The 18,935-nt window shown below is 43.3% G+C and overlaps 1 protein-coding gene across 1 annotated transcript in view; it reads right to left on the bottom strand.

Annotated features, from left to right (window-relative positions):
- The window catches only part of MGAM (maltase-glucoamylase), a 110,257-nt gene that overhangs the window by 11,868 nt on the left and 79,454 nt on the right, over positions 1–18,935 (bottom strand). The window contains exons 25-40 of the mRNA XM_011941322.1: positions 16,149–16,301; positions 15,611–15,811; positions 13,682–13,836; positions 12,865–13,033; positions 12,504–12,600; positions 11,646–11,758; positions 10,249–10,374; positions 8,938–9,066; positions 8,572–8,682; positions 8,186–8,248; positions 3,190–3,324; positions 2,306–2,393; positions 1,365–1,503; positions 425–558; positions 272–306; positions 66–182 (exon numbers count right to left, since the gene is read on the bottom strand). Of these exons, the coding sequence (XP_011796712.1) occupies positions 66–182; positions 272–306; positions 425–558; positions 1,365–1,503; positions 2,306–2,393; positions 3,190–3,324; positions 8,186–8,248; positions 8,572–8,682; positions 8,938–9,066; positions 10,249–10,374; positions 11,646–11,758; positions 12,504–12,600; positions 12,865–13,033; positions 13,682–13,836; positions 15,611–15,811; positions 16,149–16,301 (1,965 nt within the window). The remainder of the gene's footprint in view (positions 1–65; positions 183–271; positions 307–424; positions 559–1,364; positions 1,504–2,305; positions 2,394–3,189; positions 3,325–8,185; positions 8,249–8,571; positions 8,683–8,937; positions 9,067–10,248; positions 10,375–11,645; positions 11,759–12,503; positions 12,601–12,864; positions 13,034–13,681; positions 13,837–15,610; positions 15,812–16,148; positions 16,302–18,935) is intronic.

The following is an 18,935-nucleotide window of genomic DNA, read 5'->3' as shown; positions in this document are numbered from 1 at the left end:
ACTTTAGATCAGAAATGGAGGTTGTGTTTCAAATGAAACACTGGAGGTAGGAGCCACTGTCCTACCCTGGTCCCAATGGTGTTGTGGTTTCTTGAGAAGGGGTAAAAGGCCCCCAGCTGCATCCAGCGAACACACATCTCATATTCAGCATCTTGAAAGAACCCACAGATATCTGCTCCTGTCTGAAACAAGAGGAAATAAAACAAGCCTGCTGATGATTTCTGAAAGATGTCCCCACCTTCTTGGTGCTTAGGATCCAAAGGACACTCACATAGGATATGCCGAAGAGGCTGAACTCCATCATGCCTGCAATGGGAAGCACAGCAGTGTCACACCAGGCTCTCACCACCCGCCTCCTCACCTCTTCCCCAAGGATCCCAACTCCCTGCCCTACTGGCACAGGCCCTGGGAAGGAGCCACGCACCAATGATAGATTTCTTCAGCTGATCCCACGCGGCCGTGTTGTCTCCCAGCCAATGTCCTGCCCAGCGGCCAGAAGACGGAAATGTGGAGCGGCTGACGACGACCCCTCGCTGTCCCGTCACCTCCTGCATGGCTCTGGTTGGAGGGCAACAGGAGGTGAACTGAGGGCACAGTCAGGGAGCAAAGGCCAGAGAGCTTCTGCTCCCGGAGCCCTTGAGCCTAGTCAATGTTTGCTGCGTGATTGGAGGGAACATGGGAGTCTGAGCTGCAATGGGGGCCCCACTGATCCCAGATGACGGAGATAACGAGTCACAGGTTCTCACAGTGCTTTACAAAGAACTTCACTGTAGCGATCTCACAGGAGTGGCCAAAAATAGTAAGGAATAACTAAATCCTGCTATTGGTTTCCTCAATACGTAGTTTTCTATATTTGAGGAAGAACACAGTGAAGATCATAAGACTGTCCTTAGAAGAATTCATACCATTCGTTGAGCTTGCAAAGAGGGACTGTGTTAATTTGGTAGAATACCAGTTACCCTCCAACAAGAATGGCCAAAAAAAAAAAAAATCTCAAAATATGATTCACTTTTGAAATAAAGGGGAGAGATGCCCAGTCCTCTGTGTTCCCTTCACCTCCTGTAACTAAAGCTATTGTACCACCGGCTGCCCTGTGTGACCATTATGGTGTCTCCATGTGTGTCGTTCCCACCAGGATCATTAAGTTTTTGACTGGTGGGACCATGTCTTATTTAAATTTGTCCTCCTCCTTTTAATCAGAGGGCCTGGTCCATGTCAATGAGCATTTGGTTAATAAGAATCATTACACGGTTGTCATGAGAATCTTCTTAATTCTTGGAATGGGAATGAAAGAAAACTAGGGTGGCTATGTCAGTCCCTGGCAATCCCTCAGGTTGTGACAGCTGGAGAAGGCAGAGACTCACTCGTATGTGGGTCTGGTCTGTGACCACCCGTACAGGTTGTGCACGTTGTAGTGCTGCACCGGGGAGCCGTCTGGGAGGATCTGCTGACTCTCCATGCACAGGGTCTTGCTGCTCAGGCCCCAGTCCCTGGACTCCAAATCTAATGAGGAAGAATGGGTGAGGTGAAATCCAACCCCGAATCTGTTTATCCCTGACCTCTCCGCAAGGGATTGGACACTGGATCTTAAGACAAACTTGAGTCCTGCCTGTGTCACTCTCCATCTTCCCAGAGACACCAGCACAGAGCCCCCAGCTCTGAGCTGCAATGGCATCTGCAGTGTTTCCAACACCAAGTTCACTGAAGAAAGTGGGGGTGTAAGGAAGAAGGTACAGCTGTCGAATACTACATGACAGACTCCTTTTTAGGCTTCTGACTTGCCAATTATGTCCGTAATTCTATGAAGAAGACATCATTATCTGTCTTTTACAGTTTAGCAAACCGAGATTCGGAAATATCGCATAATCTCTGAAAAGTCACAAAACTCCTAGAGAGAACAATTTCTGGAGCCAGGATATGAACCCAAGTATAACTCCAAAGTCCATCAGCTCCATCTGAAGGGGAAGCCAGTAATTCCCACCCACTGATGACACAAGAAATTCCTGTGATGGAATTCACACAAGCCGAAAAACGAAGAAACCTAGCTGTGAGAATCCTTTGTGGCATGAGCACTGCTAAGTGCTTTCTGGACAAATTTCAGGAAATTTGCTCAATGAATCTAGTCACTTGCACATGCCCGTCTGGGTAAAGCAAGGGCAGCGTTTTTGTCTCTGGTCCCCAGTAAACCACAGCAGCCATGAGGATGTGCCCTGAGCTGTGCAGGCACAACCCTGGCCTCTGGGCTCCTCCAGGGGCCATCTTTCCAGTCCTAGCTCTGCCAGTCAAGGAGACCAAGGGTTCTTACGTGGCATGTAGGGAGGGTGGTTCAGAGAGGCGTCCCTGCAGCCTGGAGAAACTGCCCCATTCACGAAGCTTGCTGGTTCATTCATATCCTAGAAATGCCAAACACAGACATACCTCACTTTTTAAGATAATTATGTCCGGCCAATTCTGAGCCAAGGAAGCAGTGAATACATTGTTCAGCATCCAGTAATCCCTGTAGATGTCAGCCCTGGGAACTTCATCAAATCCTGGTGAGAACTGGCTGGAAAGACTGATTTACTCCTACAGAATGACTGGCTAGAGGTTTTAAAAAATAAATCTCTTCCCAGGTGGCTCTGAGGCAATCAAATTTCCAAGTAATTCCTAGTAAATTACCTCCAGGATTTTTTTTTTCCCCCAATTTTTTGAGACAGAGCTTCGCTCTTGTTTCCCAGGCTGGAGTGTAATGGTGTGATCTCGGCTCACCGCAAACTCTGCCTCCTATGTTCAAGCCATTCTCCTGCCTCAGCCTTCCGAGTAGCTGGGATTATAGGCATACCCCACCACACCCGACTAAATTCGCATTTTTAGTAGAGACAGGGTTTCTCCAAGTTGGTCAGGCTGGTCTCAAATTCCCAACCTCAGGTGATCCGCCCACCTCAGCCTCCCAAAGTACTGGGATTACAGGCGTGAGCCACCACACCTGGTCCGGCCTGAGAGGTTTTACAGCAGGAGCGTTAGGTCGGGTACACGGTCTGAGGGCTATCAGGGATGGCCCACTCCTGAGAGGAGGAAGTATCTGATATGTCCAAAGTCTTCCTTGGACAATGACTATCCTCTTGACTGAAGGTCAGTGGTACATACACTCAGGCACACAAAGATACACATGTGCCACAGGGACACACACACACACACACACACACTTACAATCCACAGGCCATCAAACTTCAGGCTCCTCTCCGGATTCTGTGGATTGTTGTACATTTCTTCTATTTCCCTCTTCCACCACTTGGCAGTTGAATTACGGAAAAAGTCTGGGAAGGCCACGTAAGCTCGATATAGCTGTAAAAAATAAATATAATTTGTATGTCCCACACAAACATATAAGACAGCAAACAGACACTTACTGAGAATGCAATTCATACAGATACTTGAACTGCATGGTGACAGACGGCCTGAACAGGGCCTAAATAATGTTATTAACTAATTAGAGAAATGTAGAAGGAGAAGAGAAATTAGTGCAATTTGCACACCTTCCCAGCATTTGGAAAACATCCAAAAACTGTTCTCTTCATATACACATGGTTGATGACAATCAACATCTGGAACTCACGACCTCATGCACTCGACACCCAACACTCAACATCAGTCCCGCCATTTCCTAAGCACTCCTCAAAGACAAAGCCAGGGAGAGACTGCAGACATGAGATGCATGGTAACAGGTTAGGAAGAAACACCCAGGGAGTCCCTCCTATGTCATTCCCACTGAGAGAGGGGAGGAAGGAGTAAGATTACATTTCAGGATATTAGACCAGTACGCCTCAGTGTTTTCTACAATTTCAGAATGACATGACAACTACAGCTGTTTGAACATAAATTGAGAGGACTTTAAGAGGACATTTCAACTTCCCCTTGTTCTCATCTCTCTTCAGATAATAACAGCATTGTTTTTGTTTTAACCTGAAAGACGGATTCAAGGTACAACTTTTTTTTTTTTTTTTTTTTGAGATGGAGTCTTGCTCTATCACCCACCCAGGCTAGAGTGCAGTGGTGCTATCTCGGCTCACTGAAAACTCTGCCTTCCAGGTTCAAGCGATTCTTTTGCCTCAGCCTCCTGAGTAGCTAGGATTACAGGCACGCATCACCACACCTGGCTAATTTGTATATTTCTAGTAGAGAGGTGGTTTCTTCATGTTGGCCAGGCTGTTCTTAAATTCCTGACCTCAAGTGATCCACCAACCTCAGCCTCCCAAAGTGATGCAATTACAGGCATGGGACACCGTGCCTAGCCAGATACAACTTCTTAACTACATTGTAGACTTTTGAGAGCAAGAAGCTTGTTTTATATTCATCTGAGTGATATTTATATTTTGCACAATGCTTAGCTTAGAACTTGACACAAAATATATACTCACTGTTTAATGGTGGGTTCACACCTCTTACAAGCAGCAAATAAATGTTGCTTGTTATGGAACATTATGGTCCTTTGTATGTCTCAGTAAATAGCCTCCTTTATGATAATCACACCATTGTAAGAGTTAAAGAGCTAAAGAATGCTGGTGAGAAGGGTGGGGTAGGCAACAGAATGAGGACTTGGTCTAGGGGAACTCCAGTTCTTATACACAATAGACAAAAGGAGGGTAGGAACCCATATGTCTACATAAAGGGCAAGAAAAGGAATATGAGAAAACAGAAATAGATCAGCCTGCATGGGTCTGGCTGTCAAGGACGTGAGAAGACAGCGGCTCACATCACGCAGAATCCTGAGAGAAGCAGGCTTGCCAGGGATGCCTTTTGTGAGGAAATGGAGGTAGAAACCAGGAAACTCGACAAAGAGAACCTTTCACCAGAAACAGAGAGCTCCAGATCAGGCAGGGTTAGAATCAATGGGATGGGTGGGGAATGGAGAATTAGAATAAAGAGATTATCAGCCACATCTGAGTCAGAATTGTATCCCATACGGGGTACACGTGGGGAACCTGGCCAGCCATGATGTAGGAACTTCCCTAAGTACTGCTCCGATGACCCCTACCAACTTCATAAAAATGTTCTGCCGTTCTCCAAGGTGTGGCTCTGCCTTACACCTGTGCATATTCAAGTCTTGCCTTTGTGGCTTCTGCCTTCGCTTTCTCCAGTCTTCAAACAGTGATGTACCCACCCACACACTGGGCCTCAGGATCACCTAGCAGTCTTTTTGTAGCACATCACACGCTACAAAACGCAATTCATAGATCCCATCACAGACTTATTGAATTAAATCGCTGGTGCTTTGGACTCAGAAATCTGCTTTCGTGGAACTGTTGGCTGTTTGTTTTATGTTTAGTGAAGCCAGACCTGGACATCAGTGACTTCATCCTCACCAGCTTCATTGAGTGGGTCTTACTATTAATAATATAAATATTAGGTTGGTGCAAAGGTAATTGCAGTTTTTGTCATTACTTTTAATAACTTTCTTTGTTTTTCTGAGATGGAGTCTCGCTTTGTTGCCCAGGCTGGAGTACAGTGGGTCAATCTTGGCTCACTGCAACCTCTGCTCCTGGGTTCAAGTGATTCTCCTGTCTCAGCCCCCTGAGTAACTGGGATTACAAGCATGTGCTGCCATGCTTGGCTAATTTTTGTATTTTTAGTACAGATGGGGTTTCACTATATTGGTCAGGTTGGTATCGAACTCCTGACCTCATGATTGGCCTCCCAAAGTGCTGGGATTACAGGTGTGAGCCACTGTGCCCAGCCTACTTTTAATAACTTTCAGTGGCAAAAACCGCAATTACCTTTGTACCAACCAATAGTTATAATTATCCTATCTACGAAGACTTATCTCTTATGAGCTAACAGATTCTGTGACTCCCTAATGAAGAGTTTCTCATCAGGGGCACAACTGGCATTTGAGGTGAGAGATATTTTGTGGAGAATTCCCTGCAAGCAGAGCTATCGACATCCTTGCCCACTGCCCACTGAATGCCTCTGGTGTCCCTGTGATAACCAAGACTGCCCTCAGATTTCCAAATTGCCTTAGGATGGCAGTGTTGCCCCTACTGGCTGATGAACTGTGGGGTTCTGATACTGACTACTTGATAAAAGTCAAGAAGCCCATGACCCAGAACTTCTTTGGATGGGCAGGTACCTGTGTCCATGTGGGCTGCTTGGACCCCTAAACTTCAAGTGATTTTCTGTGACAGGTGACGAGAGGACAGGAAGCTAAGTCTTCTCCCTTGAATAGTATACATACATACATACATACATACATACATAGAGATAGATGATAGATAAATAGGTAGATAAATGATAGATAGATAGATAGATAGATAGATAGATAGATAGATAGATAGATAGATAGTGGATAGACAGATAGATACAGATAGATGAAGTAGATGATAGATAGTTGATAGATAGATAGATAGATGGATAGATAGAGTGTGTGGATGAATTAATAGATCGACCGGTAGATACATAGACATGATAGATTGGAGATAGATAGATAAATACATAGATATACATAAACAGATAGATACTTGTTCAGTAGTAGACAAAAGAAAACCAGCCTTGAACTGAGACTGACTCGTTCTTGCCAATCTTCAAAACCTGCCCCAGGCTCTGTTTTGTTCGTTTTGTTTTACTGCATCTACTGACAGTAAATAAAGACATGCAGTCCAATAGCCAAGCAGCCTGGTCCCAAGTGTGTCTCATTTTAAATTTAAAAGTGCTACTGCTGCCAACTGGCTCTGGGATCCAGGAGGTCAGAGACTGACACCAGAGAAGAACGCATCACGGGTTTGCAGCACCATCTGTTCTCCCTACCCTACTGGAGCTGTGCCAGGCCTTAGCCCCTGGCTCCAGATTGTGTGGTTCTGTCTAATATACATCTTTCCCTCTAGGACTCACCACTTGCCCTGAAAACCAACTTATCTGGATAAGGCATGAATATTTGGCCTAACTCTTGCCAGTCACAATCCTGGTGACTGGAATGTTTCTCCTGCATCTCTCTCCATGGGCTACGATCTCACATTATGTAGAAAGCACTCCCAAAAGAGGTCTTCACGCTTGGGCTTCTGAGTGGCTGCTAACCGAATTTACAACTGCTGGGATTTGTTCCCACAACATGGATATTTCTCTGATTAATACTTGATCCTGAGAGAGTATCTAGACTCTACAACGTACACCACATTGCTGACGGCACAGGCCAGCTTCTTTATCCCTTCAATTCCTGGCAGATGTCCTAGAAAAGAGGCCTTTTCCTTGTCTCTTCAGCTCTCCTGTGGGGGTCACACAGGCTACACATGCCCTGCTACCATTCCTGCCCAGAAAGAATAACCATTATTGAAGAACAGCTCAAGAGGTAGGGCAAGGTACTTGCTACCCAGGAAGTTTTTGGCCCCTCCCTGACAGTCCTGCCTGTGGGAACTGTCACAACAATTGATAGTAAAGCACACAGGCTGCCTCAGTTCAGGAGACACACATCTTGGCCAGAGGATGGGGCTGTAGGCTTCCTAGACCTGTTAAGGAGCCATCTATTCATTCAAGCAAGAAATGCTTAGTGAATCTGGAAAAAAATTCAGGTCCAGAAGCATGGGCTGCCTGGATCCATTACAAGCAACAAACCGTCCCCAGGAGAGAGCAGGTTTTACAATAAGGCTGGAAACTGAGAGGTAAAAGCAAAGTTGAGAAACTCAAGGAAGGATTGAGCTCAGAGGAGGACTTATAAGTGTGGAAATGGAGAAACGTGTTCATGGGGAAAAAAACAAAAATATATACAAAGAAAATGACCTAGTCAGTCTTCAAGGGTTGAAGACTGTTTAAAGGGATAATCAAGGCAACAACAGTAAGTATATTAGTTCAGAGAAAAGATAGCACTTTTCAGAGGAAAAGTGGAAATTTCTTGGGCCTTTGTAATCTGACAGCCTCGAAATTGAAATCAACACTCTGTCACCTAAAACTGTGCACAAGTCACCTAAAACCTTGGACAAGTAATTTGAGCTCTCTGGTCTTAAATCCCAAAGATAATAACACATATCTACATCCCAGTGGGCAGTGAAGTATTACTCCATGTAAACTAATCGGCACAGACTGACACCCAAGACACATCCCCTAAGTGTCTGTCCCTTGCCAAGCCCATGTCCACGGTACAGGCATGGCGAGAATCCCAGGAACGGCTGCCCCTGCCTAGAAACCCTGAATCCACCCACATTTACAAAGACCCTTTTACCTCCACTTGACTGTCCCAGTCTAGAGACCCATTCACAACAACACCAGGAAAATCGGGCCAGACCTATGGAGAGAAACACGCTCAGTAGCGATGCACGGACAGTTTCCCTTACATAGGATTTCCGAAGAAATTGTTGTATAAATCATGTCCTAGGAGCAATGATACTTTGATTATCATGTAGGATTCATGGAAAAGTGAATTCCGTAACGCGTTACATTACTTTAAAAGTTGTTAACTGTATCAACAAATATTGTTTGAGAAAAGGAGAGCGTCTGACCTCAGAGCCCAAATAGAAAACGCCAGAAATAACATACACAGCCCTGTGACCCACTAACCGTGACCCACCCTCAGGCTAGGGACTAGTGGATCATCCCTTAGGATTATACCTTTCCCCAGACAATGTCTCCATCATTTGGGTATTTGATGAAGATGTCATCCTCCAAGCCCCGAGTGAAGGCAGGATAGGGCTGTGTCTCATTGCCAGAAATGGCTGGATCCTGAAATCAAAGCATAAGTCAGTTGGGAAAACCAAAGCCAGAGAATGAAGAGAAACAGAATAAACGAGAACTCCTCCAGGGCGAACTCGCTGGCTTCTACCTCAACTGTAGAGTTTCTGTGAGTCCTGGGAAATACACACTTCTTACTGCACTTCAATTTATCTACTTACAACATGGAAATAAAGTATAACTCTTTCTCCACCGAAGCCCATACCTGCTCCCAAACAGACCACACACATTCACATCAGGACTAACCAGAATGAGGATGACCCGCATCCCATCAGCCTTCATGCGATTGATCAGAGCTGGAAACCCAGCAAACTTGGGGCTGAGGGTGAAGTCCAGCTGCCGCTCCATGTAGTCGATGTCTGAGTACTGCACATCCTGCGGGAGGACACTGGGAGCTGAGTGGCTGCTGCTGTACATGCTCAAGCTTTACAGGAGAACAACCCTCCACCACCCATGGTGGAATTCCAGACAGCTTCTCGTTGATGCTTTCAAATCCCAGCTCTGCCATTTGTTAGGTACAGGTGCTGGGAAATTCACTTAATTTTTAAAATGTTCAGTGATCAAATAGAAAAAACTTTAAGTCAGCATAAAATAGGATGAGAATGCCTCTCTAACACGGCTATTTTGAGGATAAATAAGAACACTGGATTGGACAGTGCTTTGTAAACTGCCACTATCAGGAGTGATTGTGATGACCTCCCCCAAGAGGTTTCCCCTGGTATCAGTGGTTCATGCTTTGAAAAAATACTGTTAACTACCCAGGGCTAATACAATGTGGATGGTAAATCTACTGCAAAACACATCAAAACAAAGCAACAATGTATAGGTGCTTTGGAATACCCAATCCTGAGGGAAATCAGATACAACATTCTTCTGGAGAAGGAATATTGTATTTCACTATCCACTAATGGAAACACTATGTTCCACTAATGGAACTATTGTAAAACAAGAGAAATGTAGAATAAAATTAGATATGCGATGGTACACTGGATTAATTCTCTGATGACTGGGTCCCCTCCCACTCTCCAGTAAAAGATAAGGTTTATTTATATATGTTTGCCCTCTGGAAACCCATACCAGGATCCGTGTATTCCATCAGTGATTAGCTCAGAGTCGAAGGACACTGTGCTATAGCACCAGGGCTGCAGGAACTGAGGTCATATCCACATACACAATGGTCTGACTGGGGTTAGTTTTTTTCAAGAATTAAGTAAAAGAACTGTGGGATATCATTTATTCTTATGGAACCCAGGACGTTTTGACTAAATGTTTTGAAGACATGTGAAAGAAATAGAAGGAAGCATGAGATAGCAGAAAAAGCCCTGGAACCAGCCTATCTCCCTCTGGCAAGTCATGGTGAGTCTTGAGCTATCATCTCTAGAAGATGGAAACAAGCACCCTTACCTACATTACTGTGCTGGGGTGAGGCTAACTGTGATATTGTCTGAAAAAGAACATTATGTCTTCACAGAATCCCACAAACATTAGACAAATGAACCCAGACACAGAGGCACCTGGGTTAGTTAGGAAACTCCAGAGCCATGACTGAGAACGTACATAAGGGATCTGGGCGGCCACCATCTCGTCATACAAGCTGGCGATCTCAGAGTCGTTCTGGTATCCATAGCGACACAGCTGGAAACCCAAAGACCAGTAAGGCACCATCACAGGCCGGCCAATCAACTAGAAAAAATAGACAGAAAATATTAGTCCTCAGAACAGAGGCACCAGATTGATGTTTTACGTAAAGTAATAAGAATATTTTTCCATGCCCCAAGCTAGACAACTAACTAACTGAAATCCACATCAAAACTGATAGGATATAGAGCCACTGGGATACTTGGAGAAAGCTTTCTGCTGCTTGACCTTCTTCTTAAAAATTATGGAAAAGCTGATTTTACTCCATTCCTAGAGACACTGTAGGTAACTCATTAAGAAGCCCAGAATCAGAGGCAAAATACCTGGCTTAGCATATAGGCTCCAATCCTGCTACCTGTGTGACTTTAGGCAAAAATTAAGTAATCTCTTAGTGCTTCAGTTTCTTCATCTGTAAATAAGGGCATAATAATAGCCTCTGCCTCAGAGTCCTTTTGTGAGGACTGAAGGAGTTACTATGTGCCAAGTGTTCTAACAGGCAGCAAGCAATAAATCAGTGATGTGCAGTAGGTAGTACATAAGTATTTGCTGCTGCTGCTGCCAAAACCACCATGGTCACCACCACCATCACTATTTTCACCATCACCACCACTACCACCATGTCATGCCCTCGACTACCATCATTACCATCATCATTACCCTTCACTATCATCACCACCACCCCACTACCACCCCCACCACCATCTCCACCGTCACCACTATCATCACAGCCACTATCACCAACATCACACTCCTCACACCACCCCACTGTCACCACCACCATAACCACCATCATCACCATCACTAACACAAACACCATCACCACCACAAACACAATCACCACCCCCACCATCATCAGTATTATCACAACCACTACCACCACCATACTCTTCACACCACCCCACTGTCACCACCACTACCACCACCATATCCACCACCCCCACCACTATCACCACCATCACCAACACTACCACTACTACCACCATTATTATCACCATTTCCATATCACTGTCCCCACCGTCAGCCCCTAGTGCCATCATCACCATCACCAACACCATAACCACAAACACCACCACCACCACACTATCACTACCATCACCACCACTAGTACCACCACAACATCTGCTCTTCTGCAATGCTTACAGAGGCTATACATTTAATGATAATCTGAATGTGTTTATTTTTTCTTATTCCATAATCTCTCTCCAAGAAAGACCAATATTTCCAGTTATCATCTGAGAGTCATACTAACGGATGTGGGCTCTGGCACGCAGAATGTGCTGTATAAGTGCTTGATAAACAATTGGGTTTCCCTCTACCTCAGTGTACTGCTGGGTGACAAGCTCTGGAGTTGGCCCCAAGAACACATAAAAGTCCAGAAGACCCCCTGTGGTACGGTATGTCAAGGCAGGCAGGGGCTGGAACGTCACATCTGAAAATGAAGAAAAATGCCAAGCCAGATGGAAACCTTCCACATCACGAGGGAAACCTGCCACATCACCCCTGAAATCCACACATTCTCCATCTTCCTGCACCCTCCCTATCACAGAGTGGTAAGAGCAGGCATTTTCTATCATCCATACACACAACTGAAGAAGTTCAGTGGAAGTCTACAGATCCCATTTCTGGGTTTGATTCCTTTTGGTGTACTTTACTATATTTTGTCATTCTACTCTTATAAAATTATTTTTACATTTCAACTTTTATTTTGGATAAAGAGGTACGCATTCGCGTTTGTTACATGGGAATATTGCATGATGCTGAGGTTTGGGGTGTGAATCCTGTTACCCAGATAGCAAACATAGTACCCGATAGGTAATTTTTCAATGTACCATACACCCTCATACCCCGAGACTAACTTCTCTGACCCATAGTTTTAGCCTAATTCAAATTATATAACTGGCTTCCACGAGCTGGCCTCCAGGATATTTGGGACCCATGTGGTATTACTATCCCTTCTTATGTGATTTTTACCAAAATGAGGGTTTGGTTAAATCCTCTTATCACATGATCCTATACTGAAATAAACAGAAAGGCTAAAGATAAAGAAAAAATAAACACTAATGCCCATAAAATAAAAATTTTGACTTCAAGGAACAGTTGAGCAAAAAACATTCTAAACTGACTCAAGCATGATTGGTAGCCCCCAAAATAATGGAGGCGCTGGACGGCCTTACCCATGGCATTGCTGTTCAGCAGGAACACCCCGTGGGCACTGCCGTCCTCCTCCAGCCCCATGTAGTAGGGGTGGACACCATAGGAATTCTTCTTGTACTGGAAATTCATGGGGAGAAGCAGTAAGAGTTTAAAAGACATTATGCCTGAGAAAGAAACTCAACATAAAAGTGTTTGCTAATATGGGTCTAGTTTTCTCCATGAAGTCAATTAAACACATGAAACAAAGGAGCCTGAGAATTGGCCCACTCCTCTAAAACCAGAATGAGACGACCAAGTGGAGTTTGGGAAGATGAAGCCCGAAGCCTGAGCAATGTGGGTGGAGAGAAGCAGAGACACAGATCCCAAATGCTCTGTCCTTACCCCTGGGGGCTGGTCTCGGGAGAACATCCCCCAAGTGTGCCACTCCAAGTCTCTCCTATAGGATGTGTGCTCAGTTTCCCCAAAGCCATAGAGGTACTTGGAGGGAAGACGGGTGGAGATGCGGATAAACATGTCATTGAAGGTGAAACCAAGGAGCTGAGAGTCCCAACTGAAACACAAAAAGGCAGATTTGAAACAGAAAATGGGTTTTCTCTCTGCTTCCAGCAGCTGACTTTTCAAGGACAACAGAATGCTTGATTTTTATCCAGAACCTGTTCATCTCCAAAACAAAACAGGAACTCAACTTGATTAAAATATCATAGAAATCCTCGCTAAAAGCCCAGGAGTTATTCTTCATTCATCTGTTTCCCACTGTCACTGCCTCCTTTCAGTGGTCCTCCACAATACAAACCCAAGCACTCCTCACCATCACAGCTGGGTACACTCCACACCAGCTCCGCCTTCCACCCTTGCACCCCTCAGCGCATTTTCTACATAGCTCTCAAAGTGATGTTTACTTATTATTGGTTGTCATGAGAAGAGAACCTTTAGCTGTCTACAGGGAGCAGCACCTCCTCTAGACAAGGCACCCCATAAACATTTGTTGGATGAATCCTCAGGCATACTCAGCTGCCTCAGTCATTATTTCCAGAAGGCTAAAGATTTCCCATGAGAACAGGTCTGAAGGAAACAACTCATCCATGGATCTGGAAGTGGACAATGTGATGCTTGGAACCAGGATACATACAAGGACGATGGACCTGGCCGCAAAGGCACAGGTAGACATCAACTCTGAGTCACACTAGAAGCCACTCACATTATAGTGCCTGTACTCTTGCGGCGAATTTCAATCCCAAATGGATTCTTCTTAATGAGGACATCATAGAGTTGACCCTCAGGGCTGCTGGACGGCACCCTGGGTACGTTCAGAGGAACCGGAACTTCATACCGATTGTTGTTGGGATCATAAATCTAGGCCAGAGGAAATCGATTTTAAGCAAGAATAGTGCTCTTGAAACCTATACCCTTAGCAGAACCTTTTTTATTTTTGGACAAAAACTTCAGATGCTATGTTTCTGTTTACTTTAAGTTGATGATATCTGAGATTTAATTATCAAATAACAATGTCAGATTAAACATTTTTTCTGTCATTTCTCATTATTAAAGCCTCTATTACATTAATATACTCAATGGGACATTAGTGCCAATGTGAAAAATCATTCTGGAATCAGTATGGTATTTATGAATATGTTACTTGTTATTTTCTGTGGGCATATGAGTATATAAAAATACCTTAAAACCATTATGAATTGAAAAAAAAAACCTGTCTCCCCAAAATGAAATCTATTTGATTAAAATTATCATAATCTCCTTGCTGAAGGTGGTATCTAAACTGACTCATGAGTATCTACTACGTCCCTGCCAGACACTGCACAAGACACTAGGGATGTGAGCTGAATAAGGAAGTGTTATGATTTTACAAAATTCACATGCGAATGAGAAGTGAAACAGAGCAGCTCACAACACTGGGGGATGTGTGCTAAGGGACAGCTATGTAGAAGTGCTGTGAGATTTTAGGGAAGGAAATGCCTAACACTGTTTCTGGGAGACTGAGATGGTGTCACGGGAGAAATACAGTCTAGAATATTAGAAGCTTGGTAGGCATTAACCAAACAAAGGAAGGAGATCAAGTCATTCTGCTGCAGAATAACAACTGCAAAGGCAGAGAGAATTCAAGTGGCTCAGAAGGAGGCAAATATTTTGGAAAGAGCTACTGTATCGTCAACAGGTAGAGTAGGCAATGGTTAAGGCTAAAACTCCAAGGAGGTTCATTCATTTCAAACCCATTAGGTGCCTACAACATGCTAGTGCCATGACGTACAAACATACTACAGTATCATCCCTGCATTAGAGGAGGTACAAAAACTCTGAATTCAGGTTGATGTCAGATTATAAAGAACCTTTCAGGCAATGTGACAATGTCCTGATCACTTTCACTTACTGTGTCAGTATCATTACAGTGCTAACTATCTGCCAGGCTCTGTATTAGACTTCAGAGGCAGAAAGAGGAAAGGGCACATTCTTGTCCTGGAGAAGCTTAATTTAATACAAAAACAGACATAATATCTAGTCCATCCCTAGTCCTTAAATGCAATTAAATCCTGGAAAGAAATGAAATCACTGCACATTGGTGGCTACTTTAGAGATATCTCAAATTCAGTATCCCAAACTGAACATATCATCTGACATTGATCAAGCACAAACCTTTTCAGTATTCCTATTCCAGTTCATGTCAGCACCATCCATATTAAGATGCAAGATACCAACACAGTCATCACTCTTGATGCTTCCCTCTCCATTGTCACCTGCTTTCAATTGAGCACCAGACCCAGTAACCCAACTTCCTGAATCTCAAACAGGCGCACTCTTCTCCACCTTCGTTCCAGTGTCTAGTCCAAGCCTAAGCCCTCACCTGACCTGCTTAACTGGCAGCCTCCCAACTTGTCTCTCTGTATACACTCTTGCACTCCCAACCTTCTTCCTAGCAGCAGCCACAGTAATCTTCTCCAAATGAAAATCAGGGCAGGTCTCATCCTTCCCTCAATGATTTCTCACTGCTCTCTGGATAATGATCTAGTCTACTGTAGCAAGATTAACTTATTTTAGGGTTCTGTGACCTGGACCAACAAAAGGTAATGGAACTGAAAAGGGTCTAATCACTACCTGATACATGTACTGTGTTTACCTTGAACTGCAGCATTTCATTCTTATGGTAAGTGACATCCAGGCGAAGGGGGTTCACGGGTGTGGAGGGGAAGGCACTGGCATAAACGGAAGACTTTAAGGAGATGTCAGCTGTGGCCCCATGTGAATTATATTGAACATTACTGACAGAGTATAGATCGTTGACAAAATAGCAAAAAGGGACTCCAGAAGAATTGGATGCCTGAAAAGTAAGGGTAAAGTCATAGATCAGCACAGCATGTGGTCTTAAAGTTCTCTAACCTAAACGGGGGTAGAAACATCATTTTATACCACAGTAAAACCAGCCCATCACTGATCACTTGGCAATAACATAACTTTAAATTCCTGGCCTCCAAGCAAAATATTCATTTTAAAAAGTTTCACACATGTCCCCACCTACTCATCACATCCAGATCATGTCCCTTAGGAAGTCCTTTCTATGAATTTTAAGTAGTTATGTAAGTGCTACTGCTATGCTTAAGAAACTATACATTAGGTGTGAAGATTTCCGTGCACGTGAACCCCAGCAGCATAGTTACCTCCCAGATACAGCCACGGGCAGTGCAGTTTTCTGCAGAAGCGCCATTCTCATCAGGGTAACAGTCTATTTTTTCATCATCCTTTATCTTTATGCTCCACTCCACTGTGTACGCTTCTCCCAGGAGAAGATTGATGTCTGTGATAATCGCAACCTGTAGGAATGCAGAAATCATAAGGAAATTCATCTTTAGGATACAGGCCTTGCAAGATCTGAGGCTTTTTTTTTTTTTTTTTTTTGGGAAAGAAAATAGAAATTAGACCAGACATTCAACCATCCAAGCAACATATGTCTTTAGCTTATAAGAAGAGAACTGCACATTGGGGGAATCTAATTAGCAGCAACAGGGCAAATGTCTCCTCTCTAGCAGAATCTTGTACATAGAAAAAGGAAAACAACTCGGTCAAATAAAACCGGTCATGATCACCCCTTATTCTCTTCTGCCCTGCCTCCTCTTAGCCCTCTGTGTCTTGTCACGCAGGCTCTCTTCTGCACTTCCTCTTTAGCATGACACATGGTGTCACCCAAAGTCAGCTGATCCCCTTGCTCTCCAGTACCCAAACCAGTATCCCCCACTGGCGTGGAGTGGTAGAAAGAACACAGCATTAAGAATCATATGATCTGGTTATCATGTCCACATTTCCATACAACATTGAACAAATGATTTCTTTCTTTAATTTTTAATTGTAACGGGTATAGAGTAGGTATACATATTTATGGATATAGGAAATATGTTGATTCAGGCATACAATGCATAATAATCTCATCAGGGTAAGTCGGGTATTCTGTTTCATTTCTTTGGGTTTCAATTTTAGCAACAGCAAAATTGAAAAGTTGGAAAAAAATTATATTTCTTTCCATTTCTAACATCCCAGCCTCTTCATTTCTCTAAGCCTGAAGACTCCAATTTTGAAATCTTCCTTTAATACCATTAGTTCTAATATTTAATATTCTTCTATACATTTTTCTTATCTTTGATACTTCTTTAAACAGCACTTCCCAAGTTCTCACTTGTCTGGAATAATAAAATCCCATTTTAAAATTATCATCCTTCTCCCAGTCTCCTCCCAGTCTAAACCATCTTGTACTTCCCTGTTCTACTAGTCCCCAAAACCCACTCCCACTCCCAGCAATGCTCACACACAGTAGCACAGCCTTCATTCAAGGATCAGCGTGAGGCCCTTTGAGAATTAAATCAAGTTGGTACCTAAGACCCTCCAAAATCTGACCACAAGTTTCCTATGCAAACTTGTCTTGTTTTCAAAACTGAATCTTATCTATGCTATTCCAGTCATATAATTGTCACAGTCTAATAATGTAAGGCTGTTCCCCACTTTGCTAACTTTGCTCTTCTTGTGCCTCATTGTAATTATAATTCTGTTTGAGGGAAAAGGAAGTGAAATCAGTTAGAGAGAGAAGAACATTGAGAGGCAGAGAAGGGAATAAGAAGGGAAACACCCAACTCATTCTAGCTCTTGCCACCTCATTTTATTCCCAGTCCTCTAACTTCCCCAAAACAGGCCTCATGGTTGCTCTGTTCCTTCAAGAACCCATGCACCCTTGGCAAAAACGAACACCATGATACTACGCAGAATTCTCAATACACCATCTCAACAAAATGGGGTTTTACCTTCAGGTTAGAATCATAAGTAACCGTAGGAGAAGTCTGACTTGCGACACCATTGTGTTTCACTCTAACATTGCTAGGTTCCTCCATCCCAAGAATTTTAATCTCATTAAATGCTAAATTATTGGGGTCCTTGTAGGTTGATTGTGAAATATTCACCTCCAAGCGGTTCTACAAAACAATTAAGTCCAATTATGCATAAAGGTACGTCTGTAATACACAGATTCTCAAGTCACTCAAATATTCCACTCCAGACCGGATACCCCCCACTGCCCTGTATGCCTCTCTGCTTTCTCTACTAGTGTGTGCTGAAGAAATGCAAAATTATTTTGATAATCCTCTAATTTAAAACAATCATAAAAACACACAGATATTTTTAAACTGTATTTACAAACGCTATTTGCTATATTAATGCCTTCTTTTGAAAACTCTGATGAAATCATAAAGAGAAATGTGCTCACTCATAGCCAATAATGCATATAAAGTTACAAATATAATCACACATATACAATATACACAAGCACAGATGTGCTAATGGTCAGTCTAAAGCCCACACCTAGGGTTCAGAAAAATATGTTACTCACTTGAGTGACAGAAAACTCACATAAAAGATACACGTTATTCGCCACAGTATCTGCAAGTGAGAGAAAGTCAAGTCACATTCTGGCTTGCCCACCACAGAAGAACAGATTTCACACCCCCACTCTTTACAGTTACATCCTGATGTCACAAATGGCAGTATTTCCATTTCCTTGGATGAATCATATTCATTGAAGGATGAATATCATTGTATTCATTCATCAATGTACACTTAGAATGTTTCCATATCTTGGCTGTTGCAAATAATGCTGTAATGAATATGGGAGGAGTGAGTGTATCTCTTAAAGGTACTGGTTTCATGTCCTCTGGATATACACCCAGAAGTGGGATTTCATGGGATTGCAGGGAAGGTCTGTTTTTAATTTTTTGAGAAACCTCCATACTATTTTGCATAACAGTTGTAACAATTTACACTCCCACCAATAGTGTAAAAAATTCCATTTTCTCCACACCCTCGCCAGCAATTATCTCTTATCTTTTTTACGATTTCCATGCTAACAGGTGTGAGGGGATATCTCACTGTGATTTTTGATTTGCAATTTCTGTCATTTCCTGATGTTG

This window comes from Colobus angolensis, unplaced genomic scaffold, assembly GCF_000951035.1.
Source record: "Colobus angolensis palliatus isolate OR3802 unplaced genomic scaffold, Cang.pa_1.0 Scaffold2, whole genome shotgun sequence".
Classification (NCBI taxonomy): domain Eukaryota; kingdom Metazoa; phylum Chordata; class Mammalia; order Primates; family Cercopithecidae; genus Colobus; species Colobus angolensis.
Note: the sequence above shows the minus strand (reverse complement) of the source record. Positions and strands in the feature narration are given on the sequence as shown.